Below are 19,155 nucleotides of genomic sequence, written 5' to 3'. Positions count from 1 at the left end.
TTGTGTGATATATTAAAAAAGCAAATTAGAGCAGACAATGCTGGGGTTGGATAACTTATTTCTGCTGTACGCTCCTAGTCTCGAAACCTGTTAAAAAAAAAAAGGAAAAAAGAAAAAAAAGAAAAAAAACTATTGTTCTAACCTTTCGCCTTATTCACTACAAAAGGTACTCGTTTATTACTTGCTATTCCTTAAAATAAAATCTTAAGAAACTATTAGACATTCCAAGCAACATCATAAGTGAATAGTATTTTCATCCAATAATATGTATAAAAGCTTTTAATATATAATAAATATGGAACTTTTTAAAGTTGTCCAATTGATAAATATTATTAAAGAAATTACAAGATTAGTATGTTATGAATCAAGTATGAATTAAAATACTTTGGGATTTTTTTATTTTATTTTAGGACATTGTCAAATTTAGTAGACACTAACGGTGTATATAATTCAAGAGAAAATCAAACTACACAGGAAGTTATCTTATTTAAAAAGAAATATTGCTGCTTAACATAGCAAACAATCGCTACTTACTTGTAAATTTTTCCATATTTTTCAATGGCTCGTACCCATAAACATAGGGATTTGGCGGCCAAAGACACTACACCCACTTTTTCTGGATCAAATTCAACATCTTCCGTAAAAGTTCCAATTTTTTTCAATACCTTTTCTGGAATGTTATCCTTATCGAAATCTTTCAGCTGAAATAAAAACAAACGTAAAAAGTAATTTATATTTAGAATTTGAAGCAGAGTGGGCCACATCTACTACTACGAAGTACAGACATCGAAAATTAAAGTTTGCTTTCATATAGTGTATATTTTGTACTTACGTTCTGCATTTTAATGGATCTACATGATAGGCTTTACAGCTGATAGGCACATCAGAAAATAGTGGCAAAACAAAATTATCAAAATACTGAGACAAGATTAAAATATACTACTTTGGTTATTATTTATCGTTACTTTTATTGTGCTTCCTCTGGAAATAAAGGTACCATACATCAGGGCTTAAAAAATACCGGGTGCCAAGTTATCATGACGACTGGAAGTACGAGTCTGGTGCCTATCTAATTTAAGGCCAAACATGTATCCAACTGAATTTGCTTTATTATGACGTCTGATTTTCAGAACTGGTACTTAGGTTACAAGAACATTTTTCGAGCACTGTCATACACCATTCTAATTCCAAGGATAGAATCCCAAGTAATATTTTACGATAAAACTGTTCAAATAAAATGAATTATATATCTTTGCCCCCAACATCCTTTCAGAGGAATAAATGAAGCAAAGCTTCCGTAAACTTATTTAGATAAACTCTTTTCTCGATTATATACATTTTCACCACAACTGTATAGCTGCGTCGATGGGGGCAAGAAACAATCTTCTGGCTATCTACAAAAATCGTATAGAGTAAAAACAGTTCCGAACAGTCCTACCAAACTAGATGGAAGTAAATGTAAATTCTTCAATAATTCGAATGCAAAATATCAACCATTAATTTATTGATTGATTACAGGTTTAATAGGGACGTCAGCGCCGAGTCTATTGTCCCTGTCACGTAAAGATCAATGGCTGATACATGCACACTAAAAGAGAACCATTAACATAAAAACAATGATCAAAACCATTATCCCTACAATACAGCAAAGCAAATAAAATTTAGATCAAATATAAAACAAAATAATAATAATAAAAATTAAAAAAAAAAAAAAAAAAAAAAAAACACCTGGAACTGAATGATTACGTCGCATCAGAGCTATTCTGAAGGTGAAACGTTATCCAACGTAATATCAATCTGGTAAGTTACACTTTTTAGATGTTTCCATTAAATATGATAAGGATTTGTATATTTTACAAATTACCTACATTGGATCTTAAATGTATGATGCTAGTACAATTATACTTATAGCTACAAAATATATCAATGTATAATAATATATAGTATAATTAATATACTATATAATTATGCAAAATACATCAATGTAACAACTCATATTGATATGCATACCCTATTCAAAAAGTTAGGATCTGCTAGCTCCTTTTTAGCTTCAGACCATGATGTTTCTTTCCTTAATAACACCATAACAGCTCGCATAACTAATTCCACTCGTTCTGGAGGTCGACCATAGGATCTAACTTCGGATAAATCTTTCTTATTAAGAGCATCTAATGCCTTAAAATAAATAAATAAATAAATCTTTGTCTTCGTACATCTGTAATGTTGTTCAATTTATTCATTTAAAAGAAATCATATGTATTAATAAGCACTTTTGTAATTTTAAAATACTCTCACCATTTGTTTGGTGACTTCAAACAAACATTAAAATTATGGATTGCTAGATCAATATTGTTGCCATCAGCAGACTTATGGCCAGTAGCAGATCTTACGGGATAAATGGAGCTTTGTGACAACAATGATTTTTAAGAGATGTATACAAAGAAAGTATGTAGATATTACTCTAATTAGTAACATACATAAACTGACTAAAGACTTTGTTTTACCTACGTAGTAGTTAAATCTTTCACAATAATTTATGATAAAATAATAATGGAAGAAGAATAAGGCTTTATTTTACCTAGTATTAGTTAAATCTTTCACAATAATTTATGATGAAATATTATCTTTAATTTCATATGTAACGCAAGAAAGTTAATATACTATTATTCACTTTATAGTATAGGAACCAATCACATTTTAGTATAACTTTGGAAAGACTAATGAAATTTGCTATAAAAATATTTATTGATTCCTCTATTTTGGATATGTGGTAATGTAATGACTTAGTTTTTAAAAAAAGCCTGAATAGCATGAATAGTCTCGTATGTATCTATTTTTCATTTAGGCTAAAATACATACATACTATGCTGACGTATTGCAATTAAAAAAAAAACTATGTTGGATTGGCAATACTGCTTATCCGGAATTGCTAAAAATAATAGAGCTGCGATTTTCCGTTGTTATTAAATACACGCTTTTCCTATAAGTTTTTTAAGTTATAAAGAATACGCGTAAGATAAACTGGACATATATTGTATATAGAGATGCAAGGGCTCGGAAAAAACCCGGCTTTTTTGGAAAAAAACTCGGTTTTTTCTGCTTTGCTTTTTTGCTTCGGAAATTTTGGGCTTTTTTCAAAATACTGCTTTAAATTGATAAAACAGACTTTGTATCGCTTCTCTATAACACAAAAAATCATTTAATTAGTGGTTGATGCTGATAATAATATAAAACATCGAAAATAAACTATGAATTTCGAAAAAATATTTCACACAATTTTTCTTCAACATATTTACATTATGAATTCCACAGGATTAACCAATGTATATAATAAGAATTTTTTAACCTCCTATATACAAAAGTAAGCAGAGTTGGCAAGAACCGTGGTTGTTTTTGAAAATGCCAAAAACCCGTTTTTTGGGGGATGTTTAAACCAGGCTTTTTTGGTTTAAACCAGGCTTTTTTGACTTAGATGCTTTGCTTTATGTATTTATATTACATATTCACAGAAATAAGTTTGTTTCGCCTTGATGTTATTATGCAACAGCGGGGTTATGCCGGAAGAACTTCCATAAGCTTAAAGAAGTGCGGTCAGTAAATTTCTTAAGTTGAGAATCACCCGCCCTAGCCATTGGGAAAATCCCGTCATTACTTGAAATGTAAGACAATAACGGAAAAATCCTGTTATTGCTTTGCATGTAAAATTTAAAGGTCAACGTACCATAATCAGTACGCTAAAACTGAGGTATTAAATTACAAATTTAGTACCGGTACGTAGATATCATTGAAAGTCCAATCCAAGCTAATGTTGGAAGCTACGTAGGCAATCGATAAATTTTGCCAATTTCTATCAATATATTTAAGCAATATTGGCTTCTTTATAAAACAACACGCATTTAGGCATGTAGAAATATACAATTTGGTTTGTTTCGTATATTGAGGCTTAACATCCTTACGAAATACCGAGGTTATCAAGGAGAAGACTTTCGCTTAAACTGACATCCGAACCGATATTTGGGTTACGCATGAAAGAAGGTTTGTGGTTCGACCGAGAATTGAACATGGGACACCTTGATTAAAAGGTGAAAGGGAAATAAAACTATTGCAGGTTGTTTGATATCTGGAAACGTTACCATGAAGTTCACACGATTCGCATTTTTCATTCTTTTTATTTTTGTGGTTTAAACCAGTTATTAAAAAAAAAAAGTTGGTGTAAACCAGCCAACCCTAAAAGTAAACACTTCTTTTTAAAGAATACACAAATAACTAGCAAAATAGTATGTAGTATTTTTACTTCAAAATATTCCATACTCTCTTTCTGAAACAAAATAAAATTAAAATAAAACATAAGAGAAATACTTAGATTTATATGATACACTTAAAGGCTGCACATCTAGAGCTTTTGGTTCTGTATATTCTTGAAATTCTACAGTTAAGTTTTATAGAACCACCATCACAGTTTACCCAATCCTCAAGTTTTCTGAATTTTTAACAAGAGGAATTCAACATATCATTACGGAACTCCCCCCCCCCCAAAAAAAAAGACTACGGAATATATTTAAGTTAAGCTAAATACAACTGCACAACAAACATGACTGGGTGATTAGCTTTTGCGCTTCTATCGGGAAGTCCGGGATTCAACCAGCATTCGACCATTCTGACAAAGCTTTTCTTCATTCCATTTGTGAATGTAGAAATAGTGCGTGTACTGTGAGTTGGGCGACTTCCTTTTTTATTGTTTTTAAATCGTTATTATTACTAATTACCAGTAGTGACGGTTTTGTGAAGGTTAGGGGGGTGGTCTTTCGGACTGAAGCCCGTTCCCCAAAGTTACGGAATGTCTGCAACAAACTAAATATCTATTATTTATGCCTTTACTCATAAACTTTAAACTCCCGTCAAATAAAAATTACCAATGTTTAAAAAAAATAAACATTAGTAAGAAACCCTTCCCAAAATACTTTTCTAAATCCGCCACTGATTCTCAGTATAAAATGATTTTTAAAGTTGTATCCGGAAGATTATTGCTAAACATATAAACGAAAAGAAATATTAGTTATATAAACTTCAAGCAAATAAAATTAGGACTTTTTAGGAAACGAAACAATCAGAAAAAACCCTCCTAAAGTACTTTTCTAAATCCGCTACTTATTATTTGTATAAATTGGTATTCAAGGTTGTGTCCGAAAAATTATTGCTAAATCACTTCACAGCTACAGTATAACAGAAATGTGGAAGTACGGTTTGACGGATATATTGAAAAACGTACGCTTTGACGGATAAATAGAAAAACGGGCAAGTTTAACTTTTGCGCTAGAAGCTAGAGTACTAAAAGCTCTTAGAAATGAAACACGGATGACAAACTAGAGAAGAAAAAAGATGTCGATAACTCAAAAGTTAAAATAAAGTTAAATAGGATCTAAAATAACCCTCAAATACTACATTCTTCATGTTAGCTTTAATTCGTAAAACATGTGCTCCATCCATCTTGATGGTGAATTTCAGAGCGAAATATCACATTCAGGTCATGGAATTCTTATCTAACTATAGAATATACTATAAGAAAGCTATTTAGATAGAAAAATCACGAAGTTGAAAAAAGCCAAAATTTCCAAAATTCTCGTTTTTTTCCCAAAAAAGCCGGCTTTTTATGTAAAAAAAACCATCGATTCAAAAAAGCCGGTTTTTTTGCATCTCTAATTGTATATACTATATACAATTTTACATATAGATAATAAATTGCAAGATAAAGTTTTGCTTTACTTTCTACTAATTTGTTTCCATCTGCTTTTTTACAGAATAATATTGATAATAATTATTAGAACTTAAATTTAGTACAATTTAATCGTCGTAAAGAAGAGTTCGATTTCATTTCAAAGACAAAATACAGTAAAGGTGTTATTTCTAGATTTTTATAGAATCTAAAAGCTAAATATCTGGCTAATTTTACTATAATCATTTTTTATTGCAGTTTAGACTACAAGCTTTTCCCTTCATTTCAATATTGCTTCTCACCACGAATTATTTGAAACTAAAAGATTCTTTCCAATTTTCAAATGGTAACCAATTCCTACTCCAAATGTTTTGCAGAAATCTTAAGATTTCTGCATGACCTTTACGGTACTATCAAATTTTGTCATCTAACGCTCTCGTCTTTAGTTCTAGTAGTCCCGGGTTCGATTCCCGGTAGGGACATTTGGTCAAAAAGTGTAAAATCTTTTTCAGGCCAGCCATCCTGAGTAGAATTTCCTGAATTTTTCTCATTCACACCAGGCAAATGCCGAGATGGTACCTCACATATATGTCTCAGACCACTTCCTTCCTTCCCTTTCCTCGGATAGTTTAATCGCTCAGGGACGTCACCTCTCTTAAATGACGGGCTAAATGGCCATAGATGCCGAAAGCTCAGAAATCTAATTTCTAATCCTAATCTTAATTTTGTCATGATATGCATTGACAGATAAAATGATTTCTTAAAAATATATATCGTTTTACCCTGACTGCCTCCTCAAATGCAGGCATGGCTTCCTGCAGATCTGCCATAGCAATTGCTGCTAGTTTCTTGCAGGCCGCTTCTTCCTCACGAATTTTGATGCTCTTCATTGCTACTTCCTGTTGTTGTTCGTCGGCCTCCTTAGTTTGTATCTGGATAACTACAATGTAATCTTCGCATTGCTTAGTAAATTCAGCCACTGAAGAAAACAAAAACCAATTAAGAATTTCCAGTATATTATAATAGACTAATTTTAATATACTAGATTTTAGGATATTGTATTAGCATATTACAAGTGTATGTTTCACCTACTTGAATACAGACACCATCTGGCACATTTTGTTAAGATTAACTAATATTTATGAGCCATTATGTTAGCTATGTTTCACATGTTGTTAACATGTAAGAAAGCAATCATTTAAATACAAGAAATTCAAATCAGGAACTTCTAAACAAAGATTAATAACATAACGGGCACGAGCACACAGGATCCGAAACAAAAGAGATTTTTCAGCAGTGAGTTGACGATTAAAGGTGGCAAGAGTAGGGTGAACTAGGATAGCCTAACGGATGTCTGCGGACCATCTCTGCATTTTGGAATGGAACCACGGGCACCATCTGTAACAGTCTGCTTGAATAGATCTAAAAATCAACTACACAGGGCTCATCAGAAGGGTAAACGCACTGAGCTCCCGAAATGTTTACTAAGCAGTACGCTTTAAGTTAAAACGTGAAATATAATACAGATTGGAAACAGGTAGCCTGTAGTGAATATCGGAAAATGACCACTGCCACAGACATCGGGATGTACATTCCATGATAGTGTATTCTGGTCACTCTACGAAAATGTGACAACCAGATTTTATAGAATGGATCTTAATTTGGTTGGCCTACTTCTAATCCGCTTGACAGTACGTGCGCGTTCGTTGGACGGAAGAACCACAGAGATCAAAGTATGGAATAGAGTGCATCACCTGCTAAATTGGCGCTTGAGTGCTCTAGATCTCTGGACGCCGCCCGGATTACGAACGAACTTAATTTACGAGATTGAATATTAAATTATCTATAAAAATTATTTATATCATTTATTCCTTATAATATATGTTGTTATATACTGTTGCTGTATACTGTTGTTGTTGTATACTTTGTTGTTAATTATGTAGAAAAAAGATATTTTTTATTGTAAGGAAAGGCTAGGTTTAAATTCTTTTCATTGTTATATTTGTATTATCGAGCAACACCAACAATGTTTTCATTTAATGATATGACAAAGATGGTGATGAAACTTTAGTTTCTATGGAAATAAATTGTACAACGTATTCTTTGTTTTGATATCTATAGATTCAACACGATACGAAGGACAGTAATAATTATTGTAAATTACGGAGTGCATTCGAGAAAATAGATATGGTAAATTAGATCAAAATAATGCAATATTCTCGAAATACAAGTTAGTAATACACATGCAAATTAATACTCATATTAATGTGTACTGTAATTAAAGCTTTATGATCGGATGATGGAAACAGAATGTCAACAGAACTTGTGACGGACGAAATTTGTGTTCAGATGAACTTGAAAATGTTTCGTTAAGTTTTCTACAAAATTGATCTGGAAAACAGAAATCTCCACCAGCGATAAGTTAAAAATGTAATATATGTATGTAATAAGGTAGGCGTCTGTAATCGCTAATGTTTTGTGTTATTTTCCTTTAGTTTGGTACACTGTATGACTGGTTGGTAGTAATGGTAGTGCTATTAGTTAGTGTTATAACGGTAACCAAGAAAGTTCTGTCGCTTGTTCACCCACCAACTTTGAACATAGATATGTCACATAAGACGTATCTGGCAGATAAAAAATTGTCCCCATCGATGACCTTCTGCCAACGTTCTGGAAGGCCATGGATTTCATCGTGGTAGAACTTGATCGGACGTGAAGCGAAAAAGACATCAAGTGTATTTTGCACTTCAACTGGGGATTTGAACTGGTATTCTCTAAGGTGATTGTCCAAGAAATGGAATAGGTGATAATCAGACGGTGCAATATCCGGGCAGTATGGCGGATGCAATAGTGTTTCCCATCCAAGACGCAGAATGGTGCCCGGCTCATCCTAGCCACGTGGGGTTTAGCGTTGTCCTGTAACAGGAGGACCTTTTTGCGGTACAGCCAAAAAAATTCAAGACGAAGAATTGACAGCATTGCTCGAGCAGGATTCGTGTCAAACGCAGGAACAACTTGCAGCAGCATTAGGCGTTCATCAAACAACAGTCTCCAAACGCTTGAAAGCCATGGGAATGATTCAAAAGATGTCACATTGGGTTCCACATGAATTGAAAGACAGAGACGTTGAAAGACGAAAAACCATTTGCGAATTGCTGCTTCAACGACAGAGCAGAAAGGGGTTTGTGCATCGAATTATTACGGGTGATGAGAAGTGGATCCATTACGAGAACCCTAAACGAAAAAAGGCCTGGGTGAAACCAGGTGAACCAGGTCCATCACAACCAAAACGAGATATTCACTGTGCAAAGGTTATGCTGTGCATATGGTGGGATATGAAAGGTGTGGTGTACTATGAGCTGCTGCAACCGGGTGAAACTGTGAATGGAGAACGTTATCGACGACAATTAATGCGTTTGAAGCAAGCTCTGGCCAGAACACGACCAGAATGGGAGAACAGACATGATAAACTTATTGTTCAACATGATAACGCTCGCCCACATGTCGCAAAACCGGTCAAAACCTATTTAGAAAATGTCGGATGGGAAGTTTTACCCCACCCGCCGTATTCACCAGACGTTGCTCCTTCGGACTACTACTTGTTCGATTGCATGAACAACGATTTGATTGGACAGCGGTTTACTTCTTCAGAAGATATCGAAACATGGGTCTCTGACTGGATCGCTTCCAAGGATGAGGACTTCTTTCGCCACGGAATCCGTACATTGCCTGACAGATGGGCGAAAGTGGTGGCTAGCGATGGACAATATTTTTCTTAAGGTATTTATGTATTTTGTGTTTGTACTACAGCTTCAATGTGTGCGTACCAACCGCACGAATTAATTCCTAGACCAAATAAATAAAAATTTCGCACTATAATAAGTATCATTGCTATATATGGGCAACTTACTGATTACAAACAACAAGACGAAATGATATATGCACGAAGAATATATACGTACACGAAGAAGAAATGTATAGTCGCCAGTGTTAATGTATATAATTGTGAATAGTTTTGAAATTGTGAATGTAATTGTATATTACACTAGAAACAAATATGTCCTGAACCTCAGATATGTTCTTCAGCTCTGACATGTATGGTTTGTTCTCTGAGTCAGATCTATGTAAGAATTCTAACACATACATAAATTTAATAAGCACCTGCAGAATTTGATTAGTTAAAAGAGAGAGAAAGAGGGACACAGACAGACACTTTTACATAAAGTATCTTAACCACATTGAATTATTAAGAACAAATTGAACAATGGAAGAACCTACTTATCTCTACGTTACCGAAAACCATAATGAAATCAGCCAATTCACTCCACAGTATACATAGGGGTGGGTAAGAACTTTCGATGGTCATTGTGCACCCTGTCTTTTTGTATAACAGCATTCAAATTAAGTTTGGTCTTATTACGTACCTTTAATCTGAGCCTCTGCAAGCTCTTCACCCATTATTTGAACCTTCTCTCTTGTATCATCCAGTTTCCATAAACCATTTCTCAGTTTACTTGCTGACATTCCTATGGCCGTTCGCTTTGATTCCAGAAATCTACATCAAGTAAGTAATTATAAATCATTTTGTTTAACTTGATAAACACAGCAAATACTTGCGTTGTTTGTAGTTTATCGAATACAGAAAATTAACAAAAAATATTATAAAGATGTAGCCTATTTTAGTACAACATTTATTATTTACGTTAAAAATATATAGATATATAAACCACTTTTTAATGTATGAATTGCGCTACTTGCGATTCATGAACACACACACATTATTGAGGACGGAACATATGAATCACAAATCATAATATATAGGAACACAGGATTTGTATCAGTGTATCAACCGAGTCATGTTTAGTTAATTTGGCAATTTCTTTAAAAAAACAAAAAACAAAGTCTTCATTCAAAATAGAGGGGGTTAACTCAACTCTTTCTCGTATACCTCTATTTACGTATATTTTATATATATATATATATATATATATATATATATATATATATATATATATATATATATATATAAGGTGCGTTGCAAAATGATACGAACGATACAAGATATCGTCATATTATATGATCGGAAAGGAAACGAAAAATAAAACTGTGGGTGAATGACACAGTGTCGTATTTATGATACGCGATAACAGGTATTGTAGAAATAGACGCGTATCGACGACAGGGTGAAACGAAAATGAAAAAAACAGCTCAAGAGAAGTGTTGCAAAATGATACGAACGTAGACACGTTTAGCGTAACAACACATAGCTAGGTCGCTGCTACGAACATAGAGGGCGTTGGACGAGAAGACGAGATGTATAACAGACAAGTGATAGAAGTACAAGGTAGTGTACTACAGCGAGGACGTCTGGGTGAGGTGGCGAGTAAGAGAAGCATAATGGGCCGTGGCAAAGTGTTATCTGATTGCGAAAAGGGGCAAATAGTAGCATATAAAGAAGAAGGTGTATCTGTTAATGAAACTGCACATCGAATTGGGCGGAGTGAGGTTGTGTCGTGAACAATTTTCTTAAACCTGGGATGCGGTATGGAGTAAAGAAATCATCAGGTAGGCCGCGTAAACTAACGCCACAACAGGAATGACAGGTTGTTCGAAAGCTAAGTTGAGGTGAAATATCCCTTACACAGTTGGCACGAGACTCTAATATTTGTGTACATAAATCTACCTTATCAAGAGCTGTGAAACGCTGCAATTATCTCCGATATAAGAAGTGCAAGCAACAGCCCCGACTCACCGTGCAGCACAAGGAGTGACGTTTGAATTGGGCCAAGACACATGTGACCTGGAAGCAGAACTGGCGTCGTGTCATCTTCAGTGACGAAAAGAAATTTAATTTGTATGGTCCTGATGGCTGGCGATACTATTGGCATGATCTGCGGAAGGAGGAACAGATGTTCTCTAAGGGACAGCAAGGAGGACAGTCGGTAAAGGTGTGGGGAGGCTTTGGTTATTATGGTACAACAAACCCGCATTTCCTACATCTCGTATGACATCAACCACCTACCAAACAACACTTGCAGACAATTTGTTGCCATTTGTGGCGTAAATTGCTGGTCCCGAATGGATTTTCCAACAGGACAATGCCACTATGCATGTTGCTGGAACTACCAGGGATTGGTTTCGGAACAAAGGTGTGATTGTTCTTGATTGGCCTTCCAATTCCCCAGACATACACCCGATGGAAAATCTATGGAGAATATTGTGTCGCTCAGTGTACGCCAACGGTACCCAGTACAAGAATGTTCGTGAGTTGCGGGATGCCATCATCGCTTCATGGAATCAAATTGATTTGACTCTGCTACAAACGCTGGTAGACAGCATGTTTCGTCGAGTGTTCAAGTTGGTGTTACGAAGCGGCTCATTTATTGGCTATTAGGATTGGCTTTTATATTGCGTTCGTATCATTTTGCAACATTTATTATTGTTTTGTTTTGGTTGATTTTTGTTTTCAATTTGGTTAGCCGTGTAAATGAGTGAACTATCCATGGTCTGTATACATATCCTCCTTGTGCATCTCTACATATCATGTATTCTATCCGTGACATGCGTTTATTAAAGTTATGTCACATATTTGGATCGTTCGTATCATTTTGCAATATACCTTATACTTCATACACGTATATATATATATACTTAATACACTTTTGCTTTCAGCCAGGGAAGAATATATATATACAGGGTGTATCAGACCACCCGTCCCAGAAATTTTCTCGGCTCGTAGTGCACGCAGACATTTCAAACACAAAATCGAATTACCAAATTGTATGTGAAGAATCAAATGGTGATGCTTCCATATCCAGTGGCGTAACGGGAATACTACTACGGGGAGTCAACTCCAAAATTTCAAATGGAAAGTAGTATCAATTTTGATTTCTTTGAAGTCACTATTGAAAAAGAAAAACTTCACTTTTCGTTAAATTCTACGGTTTGTCATCTACATCTGTTGTTTGTTGTATAATTGCTATTATCAGACCACCCGTTCCACGAATTTTTCTCAGCTCGTATTGCACGTAGACATTTCAAACAAAAAATTTGTTAGTGGTTTAACCTGTTCTTCTCCATAACCTCAAATGCATAGCATGTAACAGGCCACTACATAATTAAGTATAATGCTTCTCTCATAAAGCATTTACTCTTATCTTACCTTTAATAATAAAATAAATTGTCTTAATCCTCTTCTTCTCCTACAACCGAAGGTTTTAGCTGAAATCTAATTTTTATCTATCAAACTAAGGTGGTAGGTTTTTGCTCTGAGACATATATATATATAATATATAACACTTGTAGAATTGATATTAATTTATTTTTAGAATAAAAGTGCAAATATACATATGTACAAATAATCAAAATTCTGTCATCGAAGTTCTTTCAGCCTTCTAATTATTAACCTTTGTATCTTTTTGATTAGAAAATATCTTAATCGATGCCCACAGATTCCCAAATTTACTCTACTCGGAAACCCGCTGTCCGTCACTTCGAACAAGCTTCGACCGATTTGCCTACTTCTATCAAGAAAGTCTGACTACAACTTTCCGTCAGTAAAAAAAAAAAGATTAACCTTTCATCTATGACACCCACTTGTGAACATAGAAGGTTAACTTCCTTAAAGAGAACACCATCACTTTGGTCTCCTCTGGCCTAAATAAAAAAAATATCTAATACTTCAATATATTAGCCATTTGAATCTCAGAACTCAGTTAAATCAACGCTTCTGTATAGACCATCACTCAGGCCTTCCCTACATGAATTTATTTCAACATATTCTACGGCCATCACTTAGGCCCAGAGAAAATTACTTCTCTCTGCAACTATCATCACTTAGATAGTTCCCTACATGAATTCGTTTTAAATTAATATTTCTACGGCCATCACTTAGGCCCAGAGAAAATTACTTCTCTCTCCAACTATCATCATTTAGATAGTTCCCTACCAGAAGACAGAGAATTTCAAAAGGACATCACTTAGCCCTCCTGACCATCTTCTAAAAAATTACGACTGAGGGTCTTCTTTTATATGGTCGGTGGACGCGTTACTTTCTCTTTTTTTATTAGGTTTTTATTTTCGCTAACGAAAAAGAACAGCTTGGGTAGGCAAACCCTCCGAGATTCTAGTAATTCCATTCTAAAATTTGCAGCCACCAAATATTTAAAAGCTAAAGGAAAAAAGTACGTTAGAGAGAAAAAAAAAATTAAGCACAAACTATGAACACAATTCTATACACAAGTTATCCTCTACAATTTATATATGTATATATATATGTGTGTGTCTGGCCAGACCTAATAGATTATAAATATATAGTCTTACTAATTAAACATATAAATATGTATAAAATATATTTAATCTTTTTTTACCTTATTACAGCAAACCAGTAAGGGCGAAGATACGTCCTTACATAGCCCCGGACAAACAAAAAAAAAAAAAAAAAAATTGAATATATCACTTATTCTTTGAAAGTTCACTGTCTCTAACTGTCTTTCTTAAGATTTTTTCACTACACCCTTTTTTATTTTTAATATCACAAAACACACACACAAGATATTAATTTCATTTTTTAAAAGGCTTATTTTAGCCTAGTCTAAAAGTCTCGAACTGTTTTTTTTTTTTTTAAAAAGAAAAAGAAAAAAAAACACAAACACCACAGTTTTCACTAAACACTGAAACTAAGTTCTGGATTAGAAGTGGAGTTTTCTCGCAGCACTTTTCTTGTCTTCCGGGGGTTTTTCCTCCTCTAAGAATTTCCCGGGAGTCAGTGGAAGTCCATCAAAATTGATGTCATCTGCGAAAATAGACAGCACATCCTGGTCATCATCTTCAACCCACGGTTGACTCTTGGTGGATGTTCCTGGCATGGAATGTACCTCCATGATTTCTTCTTTTTTAATTAATCTCAGCTCTGCAAGGGTGCAGTTCTTTGGATCGTAGCCATTTCGTTCAGAAATTTGGTTAAATTTCCTTTTCCTACCCCTTTCTGCCTTTTCATTATCGACGTGCAGAAGCAAGGCTAGTTCGTACGGGTTGTCTTCTCTAGGTCTACAAGAAGCATAGACCGATCTCTGCTTCGGAAATGGTTTTTTGAACATTGAGTTCATCTCTAAGAGTGTACTATAGGTCTTCACACTAGATTGTCTAATACAAAACTAAAGATTCTCTAATTTTTTCCAATTTTGTTTGTCAAGATCGTACAATAGGAATTATATGTATATAACCTTCCTCATCGGCTATTTTTTCCTCTCCGAAAAAGGAAGTTTTATTTTAGGGTCTTTCTTCCCCCTCCCCTTCATTTCCGGCGTTCTCATAACAAAATCTTCTCTCTGCTCCGGAAGATGTTCGCTGAAAGACGGAGGTTTCCAAAACGGTTTCATTTGGTCGGCATTAACTTTTATGATCTTGCCGGTAAATATGTTTTTGGCTAAAAATGTGTTCATGGCTAACTGTTTCTCCAATAAATAGGGACCTAAATATTTTGGTAACATCGCGGCAGAAATGTTTTTGGGTGCACAAGACAGACGCACTGCCTTGATCCAGGCCTTTTGTCCTGTTTTGAAATGATGTTGTTTTCGACCCTTGTTGTAAAATTTCTTTGAGGCTTCATGCTTCTTCCTTTGCGTTAAATTAGCAGAGTCCCAGGCCGACTTCAATTTCTTTTTAAGCTCGTCTACCGATTTTAAGTAATCATGTTGAATGACCTCATGTACTCCTTCACTGGTCTCAGACATATTGTAAGGAAATTGAACCTCCCTGCCAAAAGTCAATTGAAACGGGGAAAAGCCAGTCGCCGAACAAGTTTTCGAGTTCAAAGCAAATTCTAATAATTTTATATCTTTCGACCAGTCGCTGTGTTTTTCGCTGTATATAGAAATACTTGTTTTGATTTGCTTAACCCAAAGTTCGCTTTTATTAGCACAAGCTCTATAAGCTGAAATATACACAGCTTTTGTTCTAAGCAACTCTAATGTTTCCTTCCACAGTCTACTTGTAAATACAGCATGATTATCAGAAATGACAAACTGATAGAAGGAATTGTCACAAAAAAATTTTATTAGACAATCAGCTACTGTCTTTGATGTTACTTTCCTAAGAGGAAAAAATTTTACTAATCGAGTGAAAGCATCAAGGATTACTATACAAAAAACGTGTCCCCCTGTACTTGATCTAATTAATGGCCCTAGGGCATCAATATACGCACATTGACCTGCCTTCTCCACGAGTGTGCTAGACATAAATCCGTATTTTACCTTTCCAGCGTCTTTAAAGATACTACAAGCGACGCATGCTTGTGAGAATTGTTTAATGTCTTTGAACATCGTCTTCCAATAATATTTCTTTCTTATTCTCAAAAGAGTATCCTTGAAATTTGGGTGCCCAGAATATTTCTTATTATGGGTTACATCACATACCACAGCTCTCAACTTAGTAGGAAGCCAAATGACATCTCGATTTAAACCTCTGATTTTAACAGTTTTCATCAAAATTCTGTTTTTTGCAATGAATGCTGTTCTCGCTAGGAGTTTAAGTTTCTTTCTCTTTGCTTTGCTGAAACTTGAAACATCATTCTCCAAAAAGCAAATTAATTGTGATAAGACTTCATCCCCTTCTTGAAGTTCTCTAATTGCTTTGCTGTCAACTAAAATTTCTTCTGTATAATTTTCTTGGTCTTCTTCACTCCCACATTTTTTGTCTGTGCTGCCATCTACAGCCAAACAGAATGGTAGCTCTGATAGCATACTAATCTTGTCCTCGGGCTTAATGTCGATATTTCCACTAAATCTGTGTTCTTGCATTTTCCCTTTCTGTTTAATTCCCTGTTTGAAGTTTTTCATTCTTCTACTAAATTCAAGATCAATAAATAAATTCTCTTCTTTTCTAAAATCATCGTAGTTCACGAGGGAACCATCCTTATCTTCTATTTTGAAGTATCCTGTATCATTTTCGGATTCCAGTGGATATTGTTCATTGGCAACTTCTGAACCTTCAAATTCCATAGGCTCTGTGTGTCCACTTTCAATTCTTGAGAGATAGTCTACGTACAATTTAGCTCCTTTTTTGTACTTCAAAATAACTGGAAATCTAGAAATTCTAGCCATCCATCTTGTTAAAGTAGCAGATAGCTTATAAGACTTAAGCATTGTAAGTAATGCCTCATGATCAGTATAAATGATTATTCTCGGTGAATGTATCAGATACAATTCAAATCTCTCTACTGCTAGCAGAATCCCTAGTAACTCTCTCCTTGTTGTACTATAAACTTGCTGTGACGGTGTTAATTTCTTTGACCCATACGCCACTACGCAAAGCTTTCCTTCCTCATTCTTCTGTGCGAGGACATAGCCAGAACTAACAGCTGAAGAGTCTACAAATAAATAAAATTCCTCCCCTATCCTAGGAATTAACAATTTCTTATCATTTATCAGAGCTGATTTTAGTTCCTGTAGTGCATTTTCGTGTTTCTCTTCCCACTTAAAACGATTATTTTGCTTTAGTAAATCACTCAAGCATGCCGTTATTTTAGCCATGTTTCTTATATTCTGACGAAAATAAGAAAAATATCCAAGCAATGATTGTAATTGCTTTCTCGTTTTCGGCCTCTGTATCTGCTGAGCCATCTTCTTTTTCTCTTCAGTACAAGACAAGTATCCCTGCTTTACTTGGAATCCTAAAAATTCCATTTGTTCTGCAAAAAATAATGCCTTCGATGGACTGACAGTTAAATTCGCTTTCTTGAATCTTTCCAGTACATCCTGCAAGATTTGTAACATTTCTTCTTTGGTTTCAGTAGAAATTACCAAATCGTCGTAAAAAGCAATTACTTTCGTGTAATATAGTTCACCTAGAACTATCTGCATTAGTTTATTTAGAGTACTAGGCATTCCCGACAATCCATAAACTCCTCGGACATAGCGGAACACTCCTTTGTGAGTTATGAATGATGTATACTGACGGCTCTCTGGGGATATCATAATATTTGCATATGCATAAGTTAAATCTAACTTAAGAAAATATTTTCGATTTCCTAAATAGCTTAATGCTTCAAAAAGTCCCGGAATATTCGTCGGTTCCTTCTGCGTGGCTAAATTTAACCTACGGGCATCAAGAACTAATTTAAACTTGCCACATTTCTTTCTATGTAATATAGGACAGCTAATATAATTAGAAGATATTGTTTTTTCTATAATTCCTTGTTCTTCCATCTCGTCCAACAATTTGGACATAATTCTCCTTTTTTCCTCAGATAAAGGCCGTAACTTTGAATAAAATGGTCTTGTATCTTTTAATGTAATGGAGTGTTGAATAACATCCGTCAACCCTGGTTTTTCAGAAAATACATCTTTATATTTATAAACAATTTCCCTGAACTGCTTCATTAAAGTAGGTTCTAAATTAACTTTATTGATCATTGTCTCAATATCATCTGTTTTATTTTCTTCAATGAGGTGTACTTCACTCTCTGTTTCTTTCTTTACTGTTTCCGGGGAATCAAATAAACAAACAAGTGTTTCTCCATTGTCTATGCTCCAACCATTTGATTTTAAATGTATTGACAAGCCCGCTTTTGCAATAAAAGATCTACCAACAAGGACAGATTTTATCAGGTTGGGGACTATGTGAAATGTTTGTCGAACAGTATTACCATAAAAGTGTACATTTACTGTCATGGAACCGTTGGTCTTCGTAGAACCAGAAGCTAACAGGATTTCAAAAGAATTCTTTTTTATTTTTCCCCCTCTCTTCTTCCACTTTTCAGCTATCTGAGGGCTAATACAAGAAATACTGCTCCCAACGTCTAGGTACATAACTTCTTCGAACCCAAGAATACGACATCTAACCAGAGGTTCCCTCAATTGTTTACGAATTACCGTCTTCTTAGAAGACGGTTCGTGTCCCCGTTTTTTGCAATAGTTGCCACTTTGTTTTTGGTGCTCTTCCGACCTGATCCTCGGACCTTTTTTGTATAGCCTTGTGTGAATGACCTCTCCTTTTCTTCTTCCCGGGTGAGGTTACTGGGGAAAACAGACCCCCTGGCGTTGCTTGCCTTCATTCTTCTATTTCTAGTTGTTGACCTACAAGTGTTTGTATTGTCGAGGTCGTCAGCTTCATTGGGTTGGGCAAACGGAGTGATCTTATGCTCATTTTGGAACCTCCAACCACCCTCTCTCAAATGTAATGAAATCCCCATTTTCTTTATCAGATCTGCCCCACATATGATCGGAATATTTATGTCCTGAAGAACGTAGAAGCTATGTCTAAATCTACCCTTTTTCACGCAGAAAGAAGGTGTTATGATACCTATACTCTTCGTGTGGCCGCTCGCTAGAGAAATTTCTAGCTCTTTTTTCTCAAAAGTAGCCCCTCTCCTCCTCCATTGGTTAGCAACAGACTTGCTAACTAATGAGATAAAACTACCACTGTCCAGATATAAAAATTTC

The 19,155-nt window shown here is 34.9% G+C and overlaps 1 protein-coding gene across 5 annotated transcripts in view; it reads right to left on the bottom strand.

Moving 5' to 3' along the window:
- Nucleotides 1–19,155, bottom strand: part of kl-2 (dynein heavy chain 2, axonemal kl-2) — a 564,598-nt gene that overhangs the window by 155,594 nt on the left and 389,849 nt on the right. For 4 of the 5 annotated variants that reach the window (XR_014132735.1, XM_081769103.1, XM_081769086.1 and 1 more), the window contains 4 exons: nucleotides 10,138–10,268; nucleotides 6,496–6,692; nucleotides 2,011–2,175; nucleotides 535–701 (listed from right to left, as the gene is read on the bottom strand). Coding sequence is in view for 4 of the 5 variants with exons in the window: in XM_081769103.1 (XP_081625229.1) it covers nucleotides 535–701; nucleotides 2,011–2,175; nucleotides 6,496–6,692; nucleotides 10,138–10,268 (660 nt within the window). In the remaining variant the exon portion in view is untranslated. The remainder of the gene's footprint in view (nucleotides 1–534; nucleotides 702–2,010; nucleotides 2,176–6,495; nucleotides 6,693–10,137; nucleotides 10,269–19,155) is intronic. The other variant, XM_081769094.1, reaches the window with a different exon arrangement.

The sequence above is a fragment of the Thermobia domestica genome, chromosome 1 (assembly GCF_964235325.1).
Source record: "Thermobia domestica chromosome 1, izTheDome1.hap1.1, whole genome shotgun sequence".
NCBI classification, from domain to species: domain Eukaryota; kingdom Metazoa; phylum Arthropoda; class Insecta; order Zygentoma; family Lepismatidae; genus Thermobia; species Thermobia domestica.
This window is presented reverse-complemented; position numbering and strand designations above follow the sequence as displayed.